Genomic DNA, 24,536 nt, shown 5'->3' with positions numbered 1-24,536 from the left:
AAGATCTTCAGCACAACTTTCCCTGCCGTGGGTAAATCTGCTCTTATATCCCAGTCACCCAATTTTTCTTCAAACTCTTGTGCCACGGGCCTGGCCTTAGTTTTGTAAGTCCCATCAGGAAGCACATTTTCCGTGCATGTCCGTCTATGAGACAGAGCTGATTGCACCTTATCTGGCACCTCTGTGTATACCAAATTCTTTCCAACTATGTAGTTCCTGCTTTCTGGCCTCCTTTATTAATTTATCGTCTAATTTGTTTGAAGCTACTAAGACTTGGCGATCACATGGGCTTCTGCTCCTTGTAGTGTTACCAGTCTGTGTCATATTCTTTGACCTTGTTAAGCTACACCCTCTATTCTGCTTTCTATCATGCTCCGGACTGTTACTGTTTTATCTCCCTCTCCCATTTATAGATGTTCTTTCAACAATTTGCGATCTCTTCCTAGAGGCATGTTCACCCTCAGACCCACTGTCTGAATTGATACTGTGTTTCCTTTCCTTCCATTTTTATACTTCATGCTTCCAATCCTTAGTCATAACCTCTTGTTCTTTACATCATACATTTAACCAGTTTTTATATTTTCCCGTGGCCTTCCCTGCTCTATCTACAAACATCGCATCCCACCATTGACTGGCCCCTCCTGGCAAGTATGTACCTTTAGTGCCAGCTTTCAGCAGTTAGCCTCTGGAACAAATTGCTCCATCTTCTTTGTCCAAATTACTGTCTGCATCTTCAAATACCCTGTCAACTCTGTCCTCACAAACATGCAACATATGGGTATGAGAAGTACGTGGTTCCTCGTCCCTTCCTAGAACACTTGCCGAACCTGCAAATTTGTAGTCCATGCCAACTGACCTTGATGTGTGTACCCGAATAGTCTGGTTCCCATGTTTTAACATGACTGTTTTACCATTTTGCCTATAATCTTTCACGGGCCTTTACACTCATTAAGTCCTTCTCTTTCATATTATACCATGTCTCCCCCTGATTGAAAATACTTTCAGATGGACATACATTGTGTCTTAGAGCTTGCAGAATTCTCTGAAAGTTCAGCTTTAAGGAACGCTCTTCTATTCGCGTGTAGTGTATTTAATTGCTCTGAAAAGGTAGAGCCCTCCCAAGCTGGGGGATGATCACTCAGGATTGAAGGAATTTTTGGGCTTCCACCAAAAACCAACTGATATGGAATATGGCCTCCCTACCATCGGCAGTGAATTCTTGGCATGGACAGCCCATGCTTGAGCTGATAATTTACAGCTTGGTCTGTCCACCAATGTTTAATAAAACATCGCACCTGTAACCGCGTGATTCCTTTCACACACTCCATTACTAAAGGGCTTTCAGCTGCAGTATTCATAACTATTATATTCATATTTTTGCACATATCTCGAGACTTGTCTTTAGCAAACTCCCCCTCCTCCCCCAGCCATTATCAGTGAGGAATTTCGCTGGTGGTCCCAAACCGGTCCCTATCCACTTCTCCATTACCTGATCCACAATTATTTTCTTTTTTTTTCACTGTATATGATTGTCGACTGGCTAAACCTTGTTGCCAAATCTAAGAAATGTAAAATAAAAATATATACTTTTCTTTATCCCACACCTTTAAATCCATCGCCACAATTTCATTGAAATCCCTCGCTAAAGGTAGATGCACCATCGGCCGTGACGATGTCCTTCTGTATTTCTTACATATGTCACATCTATCGCTTATCTCTATAAGTTTAGCATACTCTCCATCCCTTAGCAAAATTTGTAATCTTTGCGAAGGAGGGTAGGCAAACTGCTGATGCAATTTTAACACAATTTGTTTTTTGTCTTCCAAATTTCTATCCCCTGACTCTAATAACACTTTTTAAAATCTCTTTAGTAAAAAAGTTACAGTAGAGTCCAGATTGCATAAATTGTAAATCCTCAGGTTTTCCAAGTACAATGGCCATGTCATTCTTCATACCCGGCTTCATTTGTGCTTTCTTCATTGATGGTCTGCTCAACAATAATGGTATTTTTCTAGACACTACATCCATACTGATAAAATGATTGACCCCAGCTATCTTACAGGGAATCACTACCCTTTTTAAAGATTTTAGGGTACTATCATCTCCAAATCTAAAACTGGTGGAACTCTCAAATTCTTTAGCCTTATTCCAACCCTTGTCATTTAAGGAGTCCATGTAGCATTTTAACCAGTCTATTCCACAGACCGTAAATGTACATCCGCTATCTAGTGCCGCACAGTTGAAGGATTCTGCCTCCAAGACATTCACTACCGGGCTGAAACTTCTTGTAACTAATACAATGCCCTGTTTGGTCAATATCTCCATCTTCTATCTCATGCTTAATTTTGAACATCTTACTATATCGTTTAGGACAGTCCATTGCATAATGGTATTTTGAATCACATCTAAAACATCCGATTGACCATACCCTGGGCATTTCTGGGGTTCGTTCTTGTGTCATAAATCCCTAATTCTTTTCTCCTGCCATAACTGTTCAAGGTGTTTCTGTCCCCATTGTTTCTAGTTACAAATCTCCTTTCATGCTGACACCTGCATCCTGTTTCTAAGCGATCTCACCATCCCATTAACATTGTATCCTCCATTTTCTGTCTTACCACCGAATGGCTCATTTGTGCTATGAATGCTGCCGGAAAGGAATGTTTTCTGAGGAATTTTTTTTTTTTTGAGTTTCTGACATCTGTTCTGACAACTAGCGCTGCGTGTCTTTCTGCAAACTTAACTCCCATTAGAACTAGAAGCCTGTCAATGTTCGGTACTTTGGCACAGTCTAGTAACTTGAACGCCAGCACCAATTGGGGAATTTCTAGATGGAACTTTTGCAACCTTGCATATAGTCTACTGAATTCCATTATGTAATCTTCTATGGAGCTTTCTTCTAACTTTCTAAATTTCTCAAAATCAGACCATGCTTCATAATCACTTGATAAATCATCTTTTTGATAGATCTTATCCATAAAATAATAATGATTTCAAACCTTCATCCATGTCCAAATGCTCAGGCTCCAGCTCCAAAAATATTTTGCACCTTATTTTGCTTTTGTATGATAACAAAAGTGCCAAGGCCATTCCCTGTTTTTCCTTTGGTGCTTTGATTCATGTCCACATACTTCCTTTGCTCGCAGGATTCACTCTCAGAAAACATTGGTGGGTAATCATGCCCTGACACTCTACATTTTTATTCAGCCATTCTCCTTTTTACTTTGAGTGACTCCAAACCACTCTGCTCTTAAAGTTGACTCCAAATACAGTCTTTTATCTGAAGAAAGCTTAGTTTCCAATCTTTTACTTGCAACAGCAATCATTCTCTGCTACCACTATTAAGTTCCAATAGTTGTTTAGAAATGAAGACCAAAACCAGACAAGACTCCTTCAGAAAAGGTATTATTGCTTGTCATAAAACTCTCCACAGACACCACTGGTCTCAGCTGTTATCTCTTTGATATAACCAAATGAGTACTTAGTTAAACAATCTAATAATTAGCAATTGAACTTCTTTAACTATTTCCTTCCCTAACACAGTCTACTCTCGATCATCAGCAAAGTGATGGAAGGGGTTGTTGAAAGTGCTATCAAATTGCACTTACTCAGCAATAACCCGCTCACTGATGCTCAGTTCTGGTTCTACCAGGGCCACTCAGCTCCTGACCTCATTACGGCCTTGGTTCAAACATGGGCAAAAGAGTTGAACTCCAGAGGTAAGGTGAGAGTGACTGCCCTTGACATCAAGGCAGCATTTGATCAAGTGTGGCATCAAGGAGCCCTAACAAAACTGGAGTCAATGGGAATTGACTCTCCACTAGTTGGATTCATATCTAGCACAAAGGATAATCATGCCCTGACACATGGACTTACACCACATGGACTGCAGTGGTTCAAGAAGACAGCTCACCACTACCTTCCCAGGGACAATTAAGGATGGGCAATAAATGCTGGCCTAGCCCGCGACACCCACATCCTGTGAAAGAATTAAAAAAACACTCATCCAGGAAGTTGGACTGTCCAGTTTGGTGCTACAGGTACTGCCAACTCCATGGATAATTTAGTACCATATCTGGATATTATGGAGTGGAAAGCTTGCTTCATCAAGAATGCCTCTTGCCCCGTCTTTCTTCTTCTTCCTGTCGCCACCCAGCTCAGATTCCTCCCTTTCCATTATAATTTGTTAGAAGTTACAATTCAAACCATAGAGATTGTGATTCATTACCAGGACTGAGAGATTGCAGGAAGGAGTGAATCAAGTGGGTGTAGTATATAGCAGTTTGCCATGCAAGCTTGCAGCCAGTTTAAGGATTAAATAGAGTTCCTCACTAGTGTCTTCTACTATTAATGATTATCTTGAAAATTCAGTTGTTTTTTGTTCTGTTTTACTGTTATACTTCATCAGGTGAGAGTGGCTTATGGGTTAGATGTGGAAGATGGGAGAGAAACTAGTTGGAAGAGTTTTGAAAGGACATGAATTTTGTTTTGCCTCTAAACCCAGATTCAGATTAAATGGTATGTACGTTCATTCTGCTTTTCACACACACTAGCTCATTGAGAAAACGACAAATGGAAATAACACGAAAAATATTTTATTCGGTCAGAATGACCTTTAGTGCTTGTGACGAACTGACCATCTCCTTCACAACAGTGCTGATCCCTTTTTATGTGATTGACCAATTCCTACCTTTCCCCCAACTAAATACCCATGACTGGATAGATACTTAATGTGCAGCCACTGCTGATGGTTACTTCCTCTGATCCCCTTTGATCTTTTTGTAAGCAAAATCTATGCTTTGCAGACATGAAATTAGTTTGTATTAAAAAAGGTGTTGATCTTACAATACACACCTGTATAAGAATGGATGATTACCTGCAAGAGTCAAACGTGCATGTGATGCTGTCAAGTCTTTGTTGGCATGTTGCAGTTGCAGGTGTTATACTAGCTGATACTATATTGAATTTTATTGCACAATCTGAAAAATGTGTGTTGGTGGGGAACAAACGCTTTACTTTCGAATAAAAACAAAAAACTGCGGATGCTGGAAATCCAAAACAAAAACAGAATTACCTGGAAAAACTCAGCAGGTCTGGCAGCATCGGCGGAGAAGAAAAGAGTTGACGTTTCAAGTCCTCATGACCTCAGTTCTGTTGAAGGGTCATGAGGACTTGAAACGTCAACTCTTTTCTTCTCCGCCGATGCTGCCAGACCTGCTGAGTTTTTCCAGGTAATTCTGTTTTTGCTTTACTTTCGAAGCAGGGTCCAGGATAGGGGGGATGCGGAAGATGCAAAACACCAGGGTCTATGCCCTGGTGGGCCCAGGCTCAAGTCCTCCTTTTCTATATACACAGTTGATGCCATGGATCATTAGTTCACTGTTCTGCTAATAAAGCAACTCTTCTTTCCTACCACGTCCAGCTTATTTCCTCCATCAGTGACAAGCGGATGTGAAGCGTGGTGCAATGCCGAGAGGGTGGGGAGCTTGACTGACGTGAGGTTTTGGTTTAGTGGCCCTGCCCATCTATTGAACATGCATACAGGATTGGTCGGGCTGACCCAAGTGGGTACAGATATGCATGCGGCAGGCAGAGGTGTTGAAGCGCTGGATACAGCACCAGGCCCTGGGAAGGCAAAATGTAACTGTGATTTTAAATTAACTGCTTCATGTATGCAAAGAATTCAACTGTGCAGATTCTGAAATTTAATAAGGGAATCATATTTGATTCATTACTTTTCCTCTCAAATTCCTCACCTATTTAGGCCTATAAAATACAATTTGCTGTTATGTTCATACAGCACCCAGCATATTCCAAGTAATTCGGAATTATATTTTGAGACGATGGGCTTTTTTTAATATTAATTGGACACCACTATTACAGTGCATTTTAAGTGATCCTGAATACCCAGCTTCCAGTAGACAACCGTTGATTGTGATCGTATGGACTTTAATTCGGAACCTGCAACTTTGAAAGGCCTCATTGGAATGGGTCCCAAAACTAAATAAAAACAGCTCTGTTTTTTAAAGGAAGCAAATAACTGATCCTCAGATGATTGCTGCTGTTCTTTTATTCATGTTGTTTTGTGTTACGGGAGCATTTTACAGCTTCCAAGCAGTGGAATCCAGTCATTGTTTAATGGATAAAAGAAACATTCTTTGAAGCTGTGGTGTAGTTAGTCAGAAAATTCATTACATGTAAAATTTATCCAATGTAGTCCTCCTCCTTCCGGTATCATGCCCCAAAGGGGCATTGGCAACCATGAACTTCCATTGGATTGGTCCATGATTATGCTTGACAAAGACCTGCATGGTTTTCCATTGGCTTCTTCAGTATGACTGACCAGGAAACTCTCCCACTCTCACCACTGCCATCAGGCGTATTGGAAGGATTTACAGGCTGATAATCAACCTGTTTGGCCATATTATAACCACACCTTACATGACCCTCAAGCCTTGAAGTGGGACTTGAACCCAAAGCTTCTGGCCCAGAAGTAGGGACACCATCACTGTGCCACAAGACCTCCTAACCAATGTAGTAATCCACATTTTAGATACCAGGGTGTGTAGCTCTCTTTGTGCAGAAGGATTGTTCTTGACTCCAAATTACAGAGGTTAACTCTTACAAATGACGGGACAGTGAATGGCAGCCCATCTTTGAGTCAAAGGATGTGAAGTGAAAGATTTAGCTGTTCAAATGATTTGTGTAAAGACTTTTAGAGCATAAAAATGAATGTGATGCAGGGAGTTTTGATGAGTTGATTGTTCATTTATTACCATTTAACATAGGTTTAACAGAACATATTCAGTTGTAATAAAATTGGTATTTGTGCAAAGAAATTGAAACCCCAAAATAAATAGAATTGTCAAACATATTTAAATTCAATAATTTAAATTCAATAATTCAATAATATATATTATTATAATATATTTATTATAATTCAATAATAATAAATTCAATAATTTAAATTTGTTACAAACGTGATCAATGGGCTTGGAAACAGGGAGAAGCAGCAGGGCCCATGATTTCTCTCTCTGACCTTGTTTAGAAGTATTTATGCTGGACGAAGCTTTCACTTTTTTTCTCTTTTGACATTAGGTAATAACTGGGCTTCTTCGCCGAGAGGATGAGGTAAGCATTTCATGTCACAGTTCATGGTCCAATCTTCCACTGGTATGCATAGAACAAAAATCATAATTCTTATTTGTGAGTTCTGCCATTTTGACAGTTTACTGATATGACTGATACATTTATGTTGAACACAGTTTCAATTGGCAAGCTTTTATTTTGAAAAACCATTTTTTCTCATTTCTGTAGCAGAGTTTGAAGTTCAGTGACACATGTTTCGGTTGCGACACCTATTCTGCTTGCTTCTGCTAACCTTGAACCAGGGTTTAGTATAAAAGCAAGGAGGACAGTACATTTCTAAAGAAAAACGCATGGTGGGAGGAAGGTGCCTGTGTTTTTAAGAACATGTATTCACACCTTTTAAAGCACAGAAGCATATTCATATTTTAAATGTTTAAACTATGATTTGAGGAGAGAAAACCAGTGTTATTCAGCTACAGTGTCTCCCTATAAAATACAATTTGCTGTTACTGATCACAAGACATGGTGGTCATGAAAACATTCATTGTCCCTAGTGTTCTGGTTAAAGGAAATGGGGAAAACTACCTTTTTATATTTCATGTTTCTGCTCTTTTTAGGCTGTCTTTAGCAAGATTCCCATAGGATTTATTCCATTGGGAAAGATGAACTCCTTGAGCCAGGCTCTGTATCCTACCAACAAAGAACAGGCCAGGTAAATTACAGCTAAAATTCTGAGTTACTTTGATGAGGAGGTACAGATGATGGGAGATGGTTTGGCTGTAATAAGCTAACATATTCTTAGGTTTGTGTCCAACAATGTTTTGTACAGATAATCAGCTTTCCCCTTGGTTTCCTGTGGGTAGCAGAACATTTTGCTTATGGTGACCAGTAGGAATTGTTACCAGAGTTTATGTGGCGTTGATTGCTAATACTCTTGTGTTATTGTGTAAAAAGACTGACCAGTTTGATAGGAGAGGGGAGGGGAGATGTACACATTTACAATTCTCCTTTATTTCCAGTCAGTGTTCACTTATTGCATTGTAACATCGGCTTCTGATACTCTCCTGTTTCCCAATGTCATCGCTAAAATGAGCGCAAGGACAGGCTGAAGGCTGGAATTGCAGAGTCCTCTTGACTGTGTTGCACCTAATTCAAAAATTAATTTCTTCTTCCTTCCAATTTTCTCCCTTCTCATGAAGACACTGGCTCATGGTGTATGTTTATAGGCACTACTCACTCTCCAGCACATCAAGGGTTCACTTTTCACATGTGAGCTGGACACCCTATTGATAAGTTACTAAGACGTGGGCAGCATCCTAACTGAGGATGATTTTATTTTACCTCTTGCTATTAACAGGAGTGACTAGGTGGCATTCTGGAGGGGACACTCTGGTTAATTTGTTTTCTTTTGTCATCTTCCTTTCCCTGCTTGAGCATGAAGGCCAATTATAAACTCTTCCCATCGTCCAGATGGAGATCAGTATTTAAACCTGATTCGGTCCTGACTTATGTGGCTTTGTTTCACACAGTTGATGCATTAACCAAATAAACTAGCACAGGACTTCAGAATTATTTGTATCCTGAGCATTTGTTTTCAATGCATGATGTTGAATATTGCATTTTAATTGCTGTAGTTCAACTCTAGCCTCCATTGCATCCTGGTCATATTTTTCTCTGCTTTGTGTTGCAGACACATTTTAAATGCTACGCTTGCTATCGTGAAAGGAGAGACTGTTCCCTTGGACATACTGGAAATAAAGGTAAGAAGTATTTCCCAGCAATTTTCATACTTGTGTAATCTTACAGAACAAGATCCAGTAGCTAGAATTACCCAGGGGTTTATCTTTCCATTTAAGACAATTTGGAAAAACACTGATAGATCTCCCCTGGCATTGTGAATGGGTAGCCCAGGAACTAGAGTAGTGTTTACTGGCTGATCATGCTGAGCTAGAATATGAAAGCAGTTTATGTATTGCCATCATACAGCAAATTTAGTGAACAAATATAAGATGACTGCTTTGAGGTAAAAATATTACACGCCACTGAAAGATACAGGGGCAATGGAGGTAAAAATATTACACTGCTATTGAAAGATACAGTGGCAATGGAGGTAAAAACATTAGACTGCTACTGAAAGATACAGGGGCAACGGAGGTAAAAATATTACACTGCTACTGAAAGATACAGGGGCAATGGAGGTAAAAATATTACACTGCTACTGAAAGATACAGGGGCAATGGAGGTAAAAATATTACACTGCTACTGAAAGATACAGGGGCAATGGAGGTAAAAATATTACACTGCTACTGAAAGATACAGGGGGCAATGGAGGTAAAAATATTACACTGCTACTGAAAGATACAGGGGGCAATGGAGGTAAAAATATTACACTGCTACTGAAAGATACAGGGGCAATACAGATTTTTATCCACCACTTTTTACAGAAAATATTTAATGTACAAGTAACTTTGTTCTTCCTTCCTCAAATGCTCTAATTCTCATCACCAGTTATTTGCATTTTATTTTTATTCTGCCATCCACAGTGGATTTCTAGTACTTTATTTGTTTATTATTCTACTCCTACGTCCGAAAGCCTTCCTTTTTGTTTTCCATCTTCCCCAAGGTTAAAAAATATTTTTTCCTCTACCTTACGTTCCATGGTGATTGCGGTTGGAGCTGAAACTATCATTTGTCCAGGCAATGATACTGAATAGTACTGTTCTGGCATTAGTACTGGAGACTTATGCTCCAGAACTTGCCGCGCCCCTAGCCAAGCTGTTCCAGTACAACTACAACACGGGCATCTACCTAACCGTATCGAAAATTGCCCAGGTATGTCCTGTACACAGAAAGCTAGACAAAACTAACCTGGCCAATTACCGCCCCAGCAGTCCACTCTCGATCATTAGTAAAATGATGGAAGGGGTCTTCAGCAATGCTACCAAGTGGCATTTGCTTAGCAATAAACTGCTCACTGATGCTCAGTTTGGGTTCCGCCAGGGCCACTCAGCTCCTGACCTCATTACAGCCTTGATTCAAACATGGACAAAAGAGCTGAACTCCCGAGGTGAGGTGAGAGTGACTGCCTTTGACATCAAGGCAGCACTTGACCGAGTGAGGCATTAAGGAGCACTATCAAAACTGGAGTCAATGGGAAACAGGTGGAAACTCTCTGCTGGTTGGATTCATACCTAGCACAAAGGAAGACAATTGTAGTTGTTGGAGGTTAGTCATCTTAGCCCCAGGACATCACTGCATGAGTTCTTAGGGGTAGTGTCCTAGGCCCAACAATCTTTAGCTGCTTGATCAATGACTTTCCTTCCATCGTAAAGTCAGAAGTGGGGATGTTTGCTGATGATTGCACAATGCTCAGCATCATTCGTGACGACTCAGATACTGAAGCAGCCCACGTCCAAATGCAACAAGACCTGGACAACATCCAGGCTTGGGCTGAAAAGTAGCAAGTGACATTTGCACCACACACTTGCCAGGCAATGACCATCTCCAACAAGAAAGAATCCAACCATCGTCCCTTTACATTCAATGACATTATCATTGCTGTATTCTCCACTATCAACATCCTGGGGGTTACCTTTGACCAGAATCTGAACTGGACGAGCCATATAAATACTGTGGCTTTAAGAACAGGTCAGAGGCTAAGAATCCTGCAGTGAGTAACTGACCACCTGACTTCTCAAAGCCTGTCCACAATCTGCAAGGCCCAAGACAGGAGTGTGATGGCATATTCTCCACTTGCCTGGATGAGTGCAGCTCCAACAACACTCAAGAAGATTGACACCATCCAGGACAAAGCAGCCCGCTTGCTTGGCACCGCATCCACAAACATTCACTCCATCCATCACCGATGCACAGTGTGTACCATCTACAAGATGCACTGTAGAAACTCAGCAAGGCTGCTTAGACAGCACCTTCCAAACCCACGACCACTATTATCTAGAGGCCCAGGACAGCAGACACATGGGAATACCACCACCTAGAAGTACCCCTCCAAGCCCCACACCATCCAGACTTGGAACTATATTGCTGTTTCTTCACTATCACTGGGTCAAAATCCTGGAATTCCCTCCCTAACAGCATTGTGGGTGTACTTCCATCACATGGACTGCAGCTCACCACCACCTTCTAAAGGGCAATTAGGGATGGGCAATAAATGCTGGCCTAGCCAGTGAAGCCCACATCCCTTGCATGAATGGAAAAAAAAAGTTTCTCTGAGTCTTTAATTATCTATATACCAATTGGTCACATGTCGTGGTCCAAGCCTGGCTTGCTGATCAATTCTGGTGGCAGTGCCGAGGGTTACAAAGGAGCACTGTGTGGACATCCCCTCTTGGCTGGCCCAATTGCATACATAAGCATTGAATATCATGCTGCACTATGGTACTGTAGTTCCACAGAAGCCATGTGACAATTCCAACTTCTATAATGTATCCCTCTCACAGCAGCTGGAAAACCCAAGGCCCAGTTGAAATGTCCAACTTAAGAAACAAGTTTTTTTTTAATATAACATTTGACATCTACAACAAAGTATGATGTCTGCAATGTGACTGATGTACACTAAACCAGGTTTTGGCAAAGTTACATTTTGGACAGGAATATCTGCTTTTAACGCGATCAATAATCCAGACATAAATTACTTTCAAAATTGGACTAATTTCCAGCTTTTTTTTTTTTGCTCAAAGTTTCTGCTCAAATTTATTTGCATTTCACCGAGCATAATATTTACAATGAAACAGTGAAATCAGACAGTATTTTAGAATGTATTTGTTTTAAATTTTGCATTAAAAGTTTTCCTTGATACTATATGTTTAAGAGTAGTAATGGGGTGCAGTTTCACTATCACAACTAAAAATGGGTTTCCCACAAAAAAAAGCATTTTTAATCAGAAGGTGGAATTTTCTGAAATTAGTTCCTGCTGAAATTGTGGGACATCTAGTGAGCTGGGAACCTTTTGCCAACTCCTTAGAAGTTGCTTCACCTTTCTAATGCTTCACTCACCTTCAGCACCACATTCCTGCTGCCAGCTTACACCACAGCATGGGTGCAACTTTGCAACTGCACCTTGCACTTCTGGCTAAGAACAAGAGAAACAGCAACACCAATAGCACCAGCTGCCTTTTCCTCAACCACATGCATGCCACAGGGGATAGGAAACAGACACTGAGATCCAGCTCTAAGCATGTTTTGCTGAGATTTTTTAACTGAGCATTAACGTCCCACCTCTGGGTCCTCAACAAATCAGGGATGGTGTATGGGATAATGCATTGTATCTGTCAAAGGAAGGATTTTTCATTAAAGAGAACATGGCATAGGTTAGAATGGCTCAACTGGATATTGGTTTATGAGGTTGCAGCGATGGAAAGGAGACCTGGTAAAGCTGCTCCCTGGGTGTCTTGCTCCTCCCTGGAGCTCCTGCTGAGGTACTGCAGTGAGGTGATCTTTCCCAAGGATGGGTGGAAATAGACAGCCTTTCCTCCAAGCACATGGATGGAAATGGCCAAGGAAGTCAGCAGGAGAAGTGTGGTGCCTCCAACCTGGAGAAAGTGCACCAAGAGGATCCAGGACTTTGGAAGGGTGGGAAAGGTGAGTGACAATACCTAGTCACAAGCCCCATACTCTGACTTTCACGGCATTCTCCTGCACAGCACTTCTCAGAACAACACAGCTTGCAGCTCCACTCATTCGCCTCTCTTCAAGTATCTCACATGCCCATCCAAGGAGCCAACACTTACCCTCATACTTGCTTTCTCAGACCCATGCTTCACAGTCATCTTACACAAGTGTTGTTTTTCCCTGCTACCCACAAAAGCCATTGCTAACACCCTAACTCTGCTTTCTGTCCTTGCTGGAGAAAAAAAGCACACAGTCTAAGGGACAGGCCAAGACTTGAGGGTTGGGGTGAGGGGCTGCCCTCCAGTGATGAGCGCCTTGACAGCCACTGGCAATGTGTGCCCACCTGGTACACTGGAAAGGAGGTCTTCCAAGAGGCTGGCAGCAGTGACCTGCTGTGAGAGCCTGAGTCTCCTGAGTAACAGGGAGCTGATTTCAAGAGAGCAGGTCCTCTGCCTGTAAGACCTTGTGTTGAGGGGGGGGGTTCACCTCCTGACAGCTGGATCTCAATGTCTGCTCCCTCTGCCCTGTGGCATGGTATGTGGCTGAGGAAAAGGCAGCTGGTGCTGTTGGTGTTTCTCTTGTTCTTAGCCAGAAGTGCAAGGTGCACCTGCAAAGTTACCCCTATGCTGTGGCGTGGGCTGGCAGCAGGAATGTGGAGCTGAAAGTGTGAAGTACAAGAAAGGTGAAGTGACTTATAAGAAATTGGCAAATACCTGTCAAGCACTCTCTGAGAAGGATTATTGTGAGCAGCAGCCTCTTATCTAGCCAAGGCTACTCTGGCTGATTTTGGCTGAATTGTGCTAAAAGACAAGTGCAGCTTAGTGGAAACTCTGGATCCCTCTCTTTTATATTTTTACATGTTTGCTCACTCATGCAATAGCAACTTCAATAAACAGCCTAAAACAGCCTGATCCAGTATTTCTTAAAATTGTTGCTTCTTTTATAACTGGCTTTTCTCCAGTTTTTTTCTCCAGTTTAAAATAGATTAAGCTTAGGAAAGGTAAGAGTTCTAGTTTTTATTTAAAGTACATAAATAATTTAACTTTATTTTTACTGTATTTAACTTAAAGTAAGGTTTTTTTTCCAACTAGAGGCATGGCAGGGCAGCTCAGTCCCGTGTTATGTACCGCCTGCAACATGTGGGAAGCCATGGATCCTCCTTGCGCTCTGACTGACCACGTGTGCAGGAAGTGCCACCAGCTGCAGCTACTTGAGCTCCATGTTTCGGAGCTTGAATGGCAGCTGGAGGCACTGAGCTGCATCCGCGAGGTTGAAATTTTCGTGGATATTAGCCAGAGTAGCACAAAAGCTTGAGGAATTTCAAGCACAAATTACAGCCATGTAAACTGAGTTTCTGCAATCTTTTGCATGAGTTTAAAAAAACACCTGGCTAGAAGCCAGCTCTGCCCACAAAACTGGCCATGTTCCAAAATTGAATTGATCATTGGGACAAGTTTCCACTAATTGTGCTCATTTGTTGTCTTTTGAGGAGGCTCTAAAAATAAAGCTTTTAAAATTGAGAACTAATACATTGTAGAAGACTTTGCATACATTTTTGTATGGATTAATTAAGTTAACTAATGTACACCAACACAAGTCATAAATTGTTCTGTATAATCATTTTTAAGTAATTTTTAATTAAAATCGGGTTATTCACAGATATTGGACTAGACACATTGGGAGAAATTTTCATAGGTAAGGGGAGACAGGTTTTGGGGTGTGTGGGGAGTTAAATCCCAAAAAGTTTCTGGGGGCGGTGGGACCTGTACAAGGCGGATGGGTTGCACCTGAACCAGAATGGGACCAACATCCTTGCGGGGAGGCCTGCTAGTGCTGTTGGGGAGGGTTTAAAACAACTTGGCAGGGGGATGGGACCCTGAGAGGCAGTTCAGCAGGGGGAGATGAACAGCCAAAGTTAGGTGAGAGAGCAAGTGAGTGTGGAAGGCATAGAAATTATAGGCCAGTTAAGGCACAAGGGAGTTTGGCAAGGTTGGATGGTATTTATTTTAATGCAAGGAGTCTGACAAATAAGGCAGATGAGTTGAGGGCACGAATTAACACATGGAAGTATGATGTCGTGGCTGTCACAGAAACATGGTTGAGAGAGGGACAGGATTGGCAGCTCAATATTCCAGGATATAGGGTCTTCAGGCGAGACAGCGAAGGAGGTAAAAGAGGAGGGGGTATCACAATATTGATCAAGGAATCATTTACAGCAGTAAGGAGGGATGACATCTTAGAAGGCTCCTCAAATGAAGCCATATGAGTAGAACTTTAAAAACAAAAAAGGAGTAATCACATTTCTGGGAGTGTACTATAGGCCCCCGGACAGTCAAGAGAGAAGTAAAAGAACAGATATGTAGGCAGATTTCAGAGAAGTGTAAAAATAATAGGGTAGTAATGGTGGGGGATTTCAACTTCCCCAACATTAACTCGGTTAGTTATAGTATGATAGGTTTAGAGGGAGCGGAATTCTTAAAATGCATCCAGGAGAGCTTTTTTAAGTCAGTACATAGAAGGTCCTACAAGAGAGGGGTTGGTCTTGGACTTAATTTTAGGGAATGAAGCTGGGAAAATGGTAGAGGTATCAGTGGGGGAGCATTTTGCAGATAGTGATCATAACTCCTTTAGATTCAAGGTGGTTATGGAAATGGACAAGGGTGGGCCAGGAATCAGAGTTCTAAATTGGGGAAAGGCCGATTTTAATAAGATCAGATATGATTTGGCCAGAGTGTACTGGGAGCAGCTATTTTTAGGTAAATCTGCGTCAGAGCAGTGGGACTCATTCAAGAAGGAAATAGGGAGAGCACAGGGCCAACATATTCCAGTAAAGACAAAGGGTGGGACCAACAAATCCAGGGAACCCTGGATGCCGAGGGACGTAGAGACATGGATAAAGAGAAAAATGGAGGCTTTTGGCAGATACCGAGGGCTCAAAACAGCGGAAGCCCTCGAGGAGTATAGAATGTGTAGGGGGGACATTAAAAAGGAAATTAGGAGACCAAAAAGGGGCCATGAAAAAGCATTAGCAGGTAAAATAAAGGAAAATCCAAAGTTATTTTACAAGCTCATTAAGAGTAAGAGGATAACTAGGGAAAGATTAGGACCCATTAAGGACCATAGTGGTAATTTGTGTGTGGAGCCGGAAGACATAGGTAGGGTTCTAAATGAATACTTTGTGTTGGTGTTCACAAGTGAGAGGGATGACGTGGATATGGAAATTGGGTAGAAGGACTGTGATATAATTAAAGCAATTAGCATAGAAAGGGAGGGAGGTTCTAAGTAGTCTGGCAGGCTTAAAAGTAGATAAATCTCCAGGCCCGGATGAAATGTATCCCAGGCTGTTGAGTGAGGCAAGGGAGGAGATATCAGGGACACTGGCGGTAATTTTCAATATCTCCATGGCCACAGGAGAGGTGCCAGAGGACTAGAGGACAGTCAATTTTGGTACCGTTATTCAAGAAGGGAGGAAGGGATAAACCAGGGAACCACAGGCCATTCAGCCTAACCTCAGTGGTGGGGAATCTGTTGGAAGCAATTCTGAGGGACAGAATTAGTCTACACTTGGAGAGGCAGGGATTAATCAAGGACAGTCAGCATGGTTTTGTTAAGGGAAGGTCATGGTTGACCAATTTGATTGAATTTTTTGAAGAGGTGACCAGGTGTGTAGATGAGGGCAATGCATTTGACGTAGTTTACTCGGACTTCATCAAGGCTTTTGATAAGGTCTCGAATGGGAGACTGATAATGAAGGTAAGAGCCTATGGGATCCAAGACAAATTGGCAAATTGGATCCAGAGTTGCCTGAGTAGCAGGAAGCAGAGAGTGATGGTCGAGGGATGTTTTTGTGACTGGATGCCTGTGTCCAGCGGGGTTCCACAGGGATTGATGTTACATCCTTTGCTGTTTGTGGTATATATAAATGATTTAGACTTGAATGTCAGAGGGTTGATCAGTTCGCGGATGAGACAAAAATTGGTGGGGTGGTAAATAGTCAGGAGGATAGCCTTAGATTACAGGAGGATATAGATGGGCTGGTCAGATAGGCTGATCAGTGGCAAATGGAATTTAATCTGGATAAGTGTGTGGTGATGCACTTGGGCAGGACAAACAAGGCATGGGAATACATGATGAATGGTAGGACCCTGGGACATACCGAGGATCAGAGGGACCTTGGTGTGAATGTCCACTGGTCCCTTAAGGTAGCAGGACAGATACATAAGGTGGTTAAGAAGGCATATGGGATACTTGCCTTTATTAGCTGAGACATAGAATATAAGAGCAGGGAGATTATGCTTGTCCTGCCCCCCCCCACCCCCCCAAAAAAAAAACAGCTTATATTTCACCTCTCTTCTATTTTTACTTAGTTCTGTTGAAGAGTCATACGGAGTCGAAACATTAACTGTGTTCCTCTCTGCAGATGCTGCCAGACCTGCTGAGTTTTTCCAGGTATTTTTATTTTTGTTTTGGATTTCTAGCATCCGCAGTTTTTTTGCTTTTAGATTATGCTCGAACTGTATAAAACGCTGGTTAGGCCACAACCAGAGTATTGCGTGCAGTTCTGGAATCCACATTATAGGAAGGATGTGATTGCACTAGAGAGAGTGCAGAGGAGATTTACCAGGATGTTGCCTGGGCTGGAGAGTTTTAGTTATGAAGAGAGATTGGATAGACTGGGAGCAGAGGAGATTGAGGGGGGACATGATTGAGGTGTATAAACTATGAGGGGTATAGAGAGGGTCAACAAGAAGGAACTTTTCCCCTTGGTGGAGGGATCAATAACCAGGGGCCATAGATTTAAGGTAAGGGGCAGGAGGTTTAGAGGGGATGTGAAGAAGAATCTTTTCACCCAGAGGGTGGTGGGAATCTGGAACTCACTGCCTGAAAGGGTGGTAGAGGCAGAAACCCTCAGAACTTTTAAGAAGTATTTGGATGTGCATTTGCAATGCCATGGCATACAAGGCTATGGGCCTAGTGCTGGAAAATGGAATTAGAATAGTTAGGTACTTGTCTGACCGGCACAGACTCAATGGGGTGAAGGGGCTTTTTCTGTGCTGTAGGCCTCTGACTGTATGACTTCATGTAAAGATAACTTAGCAACTTAGAATACTGATTTTGGTAGGCATGAAAATTCATGTTTGTTTTAACCTCACATTCCTTCTTCTGTTTTTCTTGATCCTACTCTTTTACTACCTTGCCTCTCACCACAATTACTTCTCTCTGTGTTCCCTTTTCCTTTCTGTGCAGCTGTTTCTCCAACTTTTTGATTCATGATCTATTCATTTCAAGATTGACTCTTCACTCTATCTCCCTGTCTCTCTCTCTCACTCTGTCTTTACTGCCCCCCCTCACTCTGTCGCATTGTCTCTTTCTCTCTCTTTGTCTCCCCACCCCTCTTGCTCGCGCTCTCTCTCTCTCTCTCTCTCGCTCTGTCCTCCTGCCTCTCACTCTCTCTCTCTCTCTCTTTCTCTCTGTCTCCCTGTCTATCTCTCTCACTTTGTCTCCCATCCTCACTCTCACTGTCTCTTACTCTGTCTCCCCATGCCACTCTGTCTCCTTATCTCTTTCTCTCTCTCACACTCTCACTCTGTCTCCCTGCCTTCCTCTCACTCTGCCTGCCTGCCTCTCTCAATCTGTCTGTCGGTCTCTGTCTGTCTCTCTTCATCTGTCTTCCTGATGCTCTCTCACTCTGGCTGTCTGTCTCCGACCCCCTCCCCAGTTCCCTCTCGCTCTATCTTCTACCTCTCATCGATCTGTCTCTCTCCACTTGTCCTCTGTGCTGCTTTCCCTGTCTCATTTTTCTATCTCACTTTCTCTTCTTCCTGTTTATCTGACTGTCATCTTTCTCTGTCTCTCTCCATACTGTCTCTCCTTTCTCCCCTTTCTCCTCTTTTCCTCTTTCATGACTTTCAAAAGACATATGACAAAGCTTAAGTCCATGGGATTAATGTGGCAGCGTGGTTAAACATGGTTTAGCAACAGAAATAGCGGTCATGGTGACGGTTGTTTTTCAAATTTGAGGAAAGTATACAGTGGTGTCCTTCAGGGGGTCAGTATTAGGACTATTGCTCTTTTTGATACATATAATAACCTGGACTTGGGTATATAAGGCATAGAGCTGGATTAGACACTTGAGGGTGGCCCCCCCGCACCTTAGCCACCTGTACTTGGCTGGCTAGCCCCAATTTATATTTTCAGGCAACAGCCCTTTAATTAGTATGAAGTGGTCAGTCTCTAGGAGGAAGTGCTGCCTCATATAGCTGCTGGCAATTGGACCCCAGCAGTTCTGTGCTACACCAGGATTGGTGGCTACTGCCGGTACTCCAGGAGGGAGAGGGAACCACAGATGCCACAAAAAACAGGGAAGTCCGTGATCTCAGCGGGACCAGGATTGCAGACCCCGATGAAGTGAGTAGCATGAAGGGGGCATGTTAGACAGGGTAGGGCAGAGAGGGAGAGTGGACATGGGAGGCAAAACTGGTGCTCTGTCAAATCGGAGTGGTGGCAGGATAAGGCCCTTAATTGGACTTTATCACCCACTTAAGGGCCTCTGTTGAGCCACAGGCTGGCAGTCCACCTGATACCTCCCCTACCATCCATGAAATCGTGGCAGGGGTCAAGCAGGCTAATGATGGCACAGTGCTGTCATTTACAGGCCCACCCTCCTGTTTTCCTGCTCATGGGTGGCCCATAAAAACCTGTCCCATAATTTAAAAGCCTGTGGATGTCACAAAACTCAAAAGTCTAGTAAGAAATGAGGAGGATAGTAACAGTCCTAAGGAGGACATAGATAGACTAGTGAAATGGGCAGACTATTAGTATATTAAATTTAATACAGAGAGTGTGACGTGTTGCATTTAAGATTGAGGAAGGACATTATAAACTAAATGGTACAATTTTTAATTTTTGAAAGTAGAAGGCTGTTTAAAAAAAACCATACAGGATCTTTTTCCTTAATAGAGGAATAGAATGCAAAAGCAAAGAAGTTATGCTTTATACGTTACTGGCTATGCCCTAGCTGGAATAATGTACAATTTTGGGCACTAAAGTTTAAGAAGGATGTCAAGGCTTCAGTAAGGATGTAGAGGAGATTTGTGAGAATGGTACCAGGGATGCAGGACTTAAATTACATGGAAATGTTAGAAAAACTGTATTTTAATTCCCCATAGAGTAAAGAAGATGAAAGGAAGATTTAGAAAGGTGTTCAAAATTATGAGGGATATTGACAGATTAAATAATGAGAAACTGTTTCAGTGTCAGAAAGGTCAGCAACCAGCGGACTCAGATTTGAGAAAATTAGTGAAAGAAGCAGAAGTGCGCTGATTGTTTTTTACACAATGTACTGCCTGAAATGGTGGCAGTATTTAATAATAGTTCTTTAAAGGGAATTGGACAAATATTTGAAGAGATAAAAACTGTAAGCCTATGGGGAAAGGGCAGGTCAGTGAGACTAATTGAATAGCTCTACCAAAGAGCAGCACAGATAAGGGGCTGAATGACCTCCTCCTGTGCTGTTTTACCCCTTGCTTTTCTTTCCACTTTCATGCCAGACTATTTTAAACAATATTCTGAGGAATTTCTCCTCATACCTGATTTCTTTTTGAGAGTATTGTGTGTGCTTGCATGCCATTGTAATGTAATGGTGTCGGCAGAGCAAGGGTTAACGTGCGATTGGAGAATAGCACCACTCACAGTATGATGTATAGAGTCACATGGTGAGAGACTCAGAATCTAGAAGAAGCCTGCATGGGGACAGCAGCACCATGCATGGAGTAACTGGGATCTGAAAATAGTTAAACACTACCAATAAAAATTATTTATGTTTAAACATACAAGTCTCAAGATCTCATCACTGAGACACCAAACGAAGCCATGACACAACAGAGAGGAGTTCCCTTACTGGCTTATTCCCTGACTTCCCTCAGTCTGTTTTACTCTTGGGCTTGTCACTTTCTTACCTTATTTCTAATTCTTCCCATTTCTTGCTTTTCTCTTTCCCTCTCTTTGGAAATTTCACCTGCTCACCAGTTCTCTCCCTGCTTCTCATTCTTCTCCTCTCACTCTAATGTCCGATGGTCCTTTTCTCTCCCTTTCTTCTTCTCTTAGCCCTCCCTTCTCTTCTCCCTCTTTTCTCTTCTCCTTCCTATCTGTTCCCTCCCCCTCCTCCCTCTCTGTTCCTCCCCCTCCTCCCTCTCTGTTCCTCCCCCTCCTCCCTCTCTGTTCCTCCCCCTCCTCCCTCTCTGTTCCTCCCCCTCCTCCCTCTCTGTTCCTCCCCCTCCTCCCTCTCTGTTCCTCCCCCTCCTCCCTCTCTGTTCCTCCCCCTCCTCCCTCTCTGTTCCTCCCCCTCCTCCCTCTCTGTTCCTCCCCCTCCTCCCTCTCTGTTCCTCCCCCTCCTCCCTCTCTGTTCCTCCCCCTCCTCCCTCTCTGTTCCTCCCCCTCCTCCCTCTCTGTTCCTCCCCCTCCTCCCTCTCTGTTCCTCCCCCTCCTCCCTCTCTGTTCCTCCCCCTCCTCCCTCTCTGTTCCTCCCCCTCCTCCCTCTCTGTTCCTCCCCCTCCTCCCTCTCTGTTCCTCCCCCTCCTCCCTCTCTGTTCCCTCCCCCTCCTCCCTCTCTGTTCCCTCCCCCTCCACCCAATCAAATTGGCAGAGGTAGCCCCGAGCAAGAATTTATAGGATGTATTCGGGACAGTTTGTTAGAACAATATGTTGTGTATCCAAGCAGGGATCAGGCTATTTTGGATCTGGTAATATGTAATGAAGCAGGGTTAATAAATGATCTCAGAGTAAGAGATTCCCTAGGAAATAGTGACCATAACATGTTAAAATTTAGCATTCAGTTTGAGATTGAGAAACTTGGGTCAGAAACAACTGTGTTAAACTTAAATAAAGGTAATTACAAAGGAATGTGGGCAGAGTTGTCTGGAGTGGACTGGGAAAGGAGTTTAGCAGAAAAGACAGCTGATGAACAATGGCCGACATTTAAGAAAATAGTTTATGACTCACGACAAAGATATATCTTTGTGAGGAATAAGGATTCTAGGAAGGGAATAAACCAACCATGGTTAACCAAAGAAGTTAAGGATAATTTCGAATTGAAAGAAAAAACACACAATGTGGCAAGGATTAGTAGTAAACCAGAGGATTGGGGAAGTTTTAAAAATTAACAAAAGATGACCAAAAAAAATAAAGAGGGAGAAAATAAACTTTGAGGGTAAACTAGCAAGTAATATAAAAACGGACAGTAAGAGCTTCTTTAAATATATAAAAAGGGAGAGGCCAAAGTGAACATTGGCCCCTTAGAGAATGAGGCTGGGGAAATAATAATGGGGAATCAGCAAATGGCAGGGGAGTTGAATAAATACTTTACATTAGTCTTCACAGTACAAGACACTAATAGCATTCCAAAAATACTAAATCAAGGGCAAAAGTGGGGGAGGAAATAAATACAATACCTATCACTAGAGAAAAAGTACTAGGGAAACTAATGGGGCTAAAGGTCAATAAGGCCCCTGGATCTGATAGGTTGCATTCTAGGATATCAAAGGAAATAGCTACAGAGATAATGAAAGCACTGGTAGTAATCTGCCAAGAATCCTTAGATTCTGGAAAAGTCCCAGAGGATTGAAAAACCGCCAATGTAACACCCTTATTCAAAAAGGGAGGGAGACAAAAAAACAGGTAACTATAGGCCACTTAGCTTAACATCTGTCATTGGGAAAATGTTAGAATATTATAAGGGATGTAATAGCAGAGCGTTTAGAAATGCATAATTTAATCAAGCAAGTCAGCATGACTTCATGAAGGGGAAATCATGCCTGACAAATTTATTAGAATTCTTTGAGGAGGTAACAGGCTGGATAGATAAAAGGGAACCAGTAGATATAATGTATTTGGATTCCAAAAGGCATTCAATAAGGTACCGCACACAATGCTACTTAATAAGATAAAAGCCCATGTGTTGGGGGTAGTGTATTAGCATGGATAGAGGATCGGCTAACTAATAGAAGACCGAGAGTTGAGATAGGGGGGACATTTTCAGGATGACAACCTGTAACCAGTGGAGTACACAGGGATCAGTGCTGGGGCCATCATTATTTACAATATATATTAATGACTCAGGTGAGGGGAGTGAATGTACTATTGTCAAGTTTGCGGATGATGCAAAAATAGGTGGGAAGGCAAGTGATGAGGATGACACAAAGAGTCCACAGAGGGATATAGACAGGTTAAGTGAGTGGACAAAAACTTGGCTGATGAAATATAATGTGGCAAAATGTGAGATTATGCACTTAGGCGGGAAGAATAGAGGAGCTGAATATTATTTAAATAGAGAAAGACTCTCAAAAAGCTGCAGCACAGAGGGATTTGGGGGTCCTCATGCATGAATCGCAAAGGGCTAGCATACAAGTTCAGCAGATAATAGGGAAGCAAATGGAATGTTGGCCTTTATTTCAAAGGGAATGGAATATAAAGATAGGGGAGTCTTCCTAAAGCCATACAGGGCACTAGTCAGGCCACACCCAGAATACCGTGGACTGTTTTGGTCCCCTTATCTAAGGAAAGATATACTGGCATTGGAGGCAGTCCAGAGAAGGTTCACTAGATTGATCCCGGGTATGGAGGGATTTTCTTATGAGGAGAAGTTGAGTAGGTTGGGCCTGTACTCATTGGAGTTTAGAAGAATGAGAGGCGACCTTATTGAAACATATAAGATTCTTTGGGGGCTTGATGGGGTAGATGCTGAGAGGTTGTTTCCCCTCATGGGAGAGTCTAGGACCAGTGGGCATAATCTCAGAGTGAGGGTTCGCCCATTTAAGACAGAGATGAGAAAGAATTTCTTCTCTCAGAGGGTAGTGCATCTGTGGAATTCTTTACCGCAGTGGGCTGTAGAGGCTGGGCCATTAAGTATATTCGAGGCTGAGATAGACAGATTTTTAATCAGTAAGGGAATCAAGATATATGGGGAAAATGCAGGAAAGTGGAGTTGAGGATTATCTATCAGCCATGATCTCATTGAATGGTGGAGTGGACTCGATGGCCCGAATTGCTTACTTCTGCTCCTACATCTTATGGTTTATCTTCCTCCCCTCTATCATCCTACCTTCCTCCAACTCCTTCCTCCCTTCCTCTCCCTCCTTCCCTCTACACACTTCATCCCTTTCTCCTTCTCATCCCTCCCTTCCTTCCTCCCACCGCTCCCCCTCCCCTCCTCAGCCTCCTCCCTCCCCTCCTCTGCCTCCTCCCTCCTCTCCCCCCCCTCTCTCTCTCTCTCTCTCCCCTTTCTCCCTCCTTTCTGTCTTCCTCACACAATTACTTTGGAGTTGAAGCTTGGATGACTCATGCAAAAGCACAGTTAGCAAATGGGTTGAAACTTGTTGACAGGCATGGTGAAAACTGTACCATAGGAAGTACGTTTTACTGTTGCAGGAGGCGTGAAATATATTTAACGATGCTTTCCATAAAGACAAAACTCATGCTGAAGGCTTAATTTATTGTAGCAACTTCTCAGCATGATAGTGCAGTGAGCACAGTTATTTTGCAGGAGATTAGTTCAATTGAGCACCTACTTAACACAAGCATATGAAATAGGAGCAGAAGTAGGCCATTTGGCACCTCGAGCCTGCTCAGCCATTGAGTAAGATCATGACTGCTCTGCTTGTTTCAAATTCCACATTCCCATCTACCTACAATAATCTATATTGCAGGGTTTGCACAAAGTGTGGTGGCGTTAGGTAGAAAGGACATTTTACCTGCCAGACGCACTGGCAGGTTTTCGCACTGTAGCGTTCCATTCCCGGCACATCCCACTTCATTAATAATGT

At 42.6% G+C, this 24,536-nt stretch overlaps 1 protein-coding gene across 2 annotated transcripts in view; it reads left to right on the top strand.

Moving 5' to 3' along the window:
- Positions 1–24,536, top strand: part of agk (acylglycerol kinase) — a 118,645-nt gene that overhangs the window by 69,859 nt on the left and 24,250 nt on the right. For both annotated transcript variants that reach the window (XM_041216390.1, XM_041216389.1), the window contains exons 6-8: positions 7,096–7,128; positions 7,704–7,798; positions 8,777–8,846. In XM_041216390.1, coding sequence (XP_041072324.1) covers positions 7,096–7,128; positions 7,704–7,798; positions 8,777–8,846 — 198 coding nt within the window. The remainder of the gene's footprint in view (positions 1–7,095; positions 7,129–7,703; positions 7,799–8,776; positions 8,847–24,536) is intronic.

This window comes from Carcharodon carcharias, chromosome 21 (assembly GCF_017639515.1).
Source record: "Carcharodon carcharias isolate sCarCar2 chromosome 21, sCarCar2.pri, whole genome shotgun sequence".
NCBI classification, from domain to species: Eukaryota; Metazoa; Chordata; class Chondrichthyes; order Lamniformes; family Lamnidae; genus Carcharodon; species Carcharodon carcharias.
Note: the sequence above shows the minus strand (reverse complement) of the source record. Positions and strands in the feature narration are given on the sequence as shown.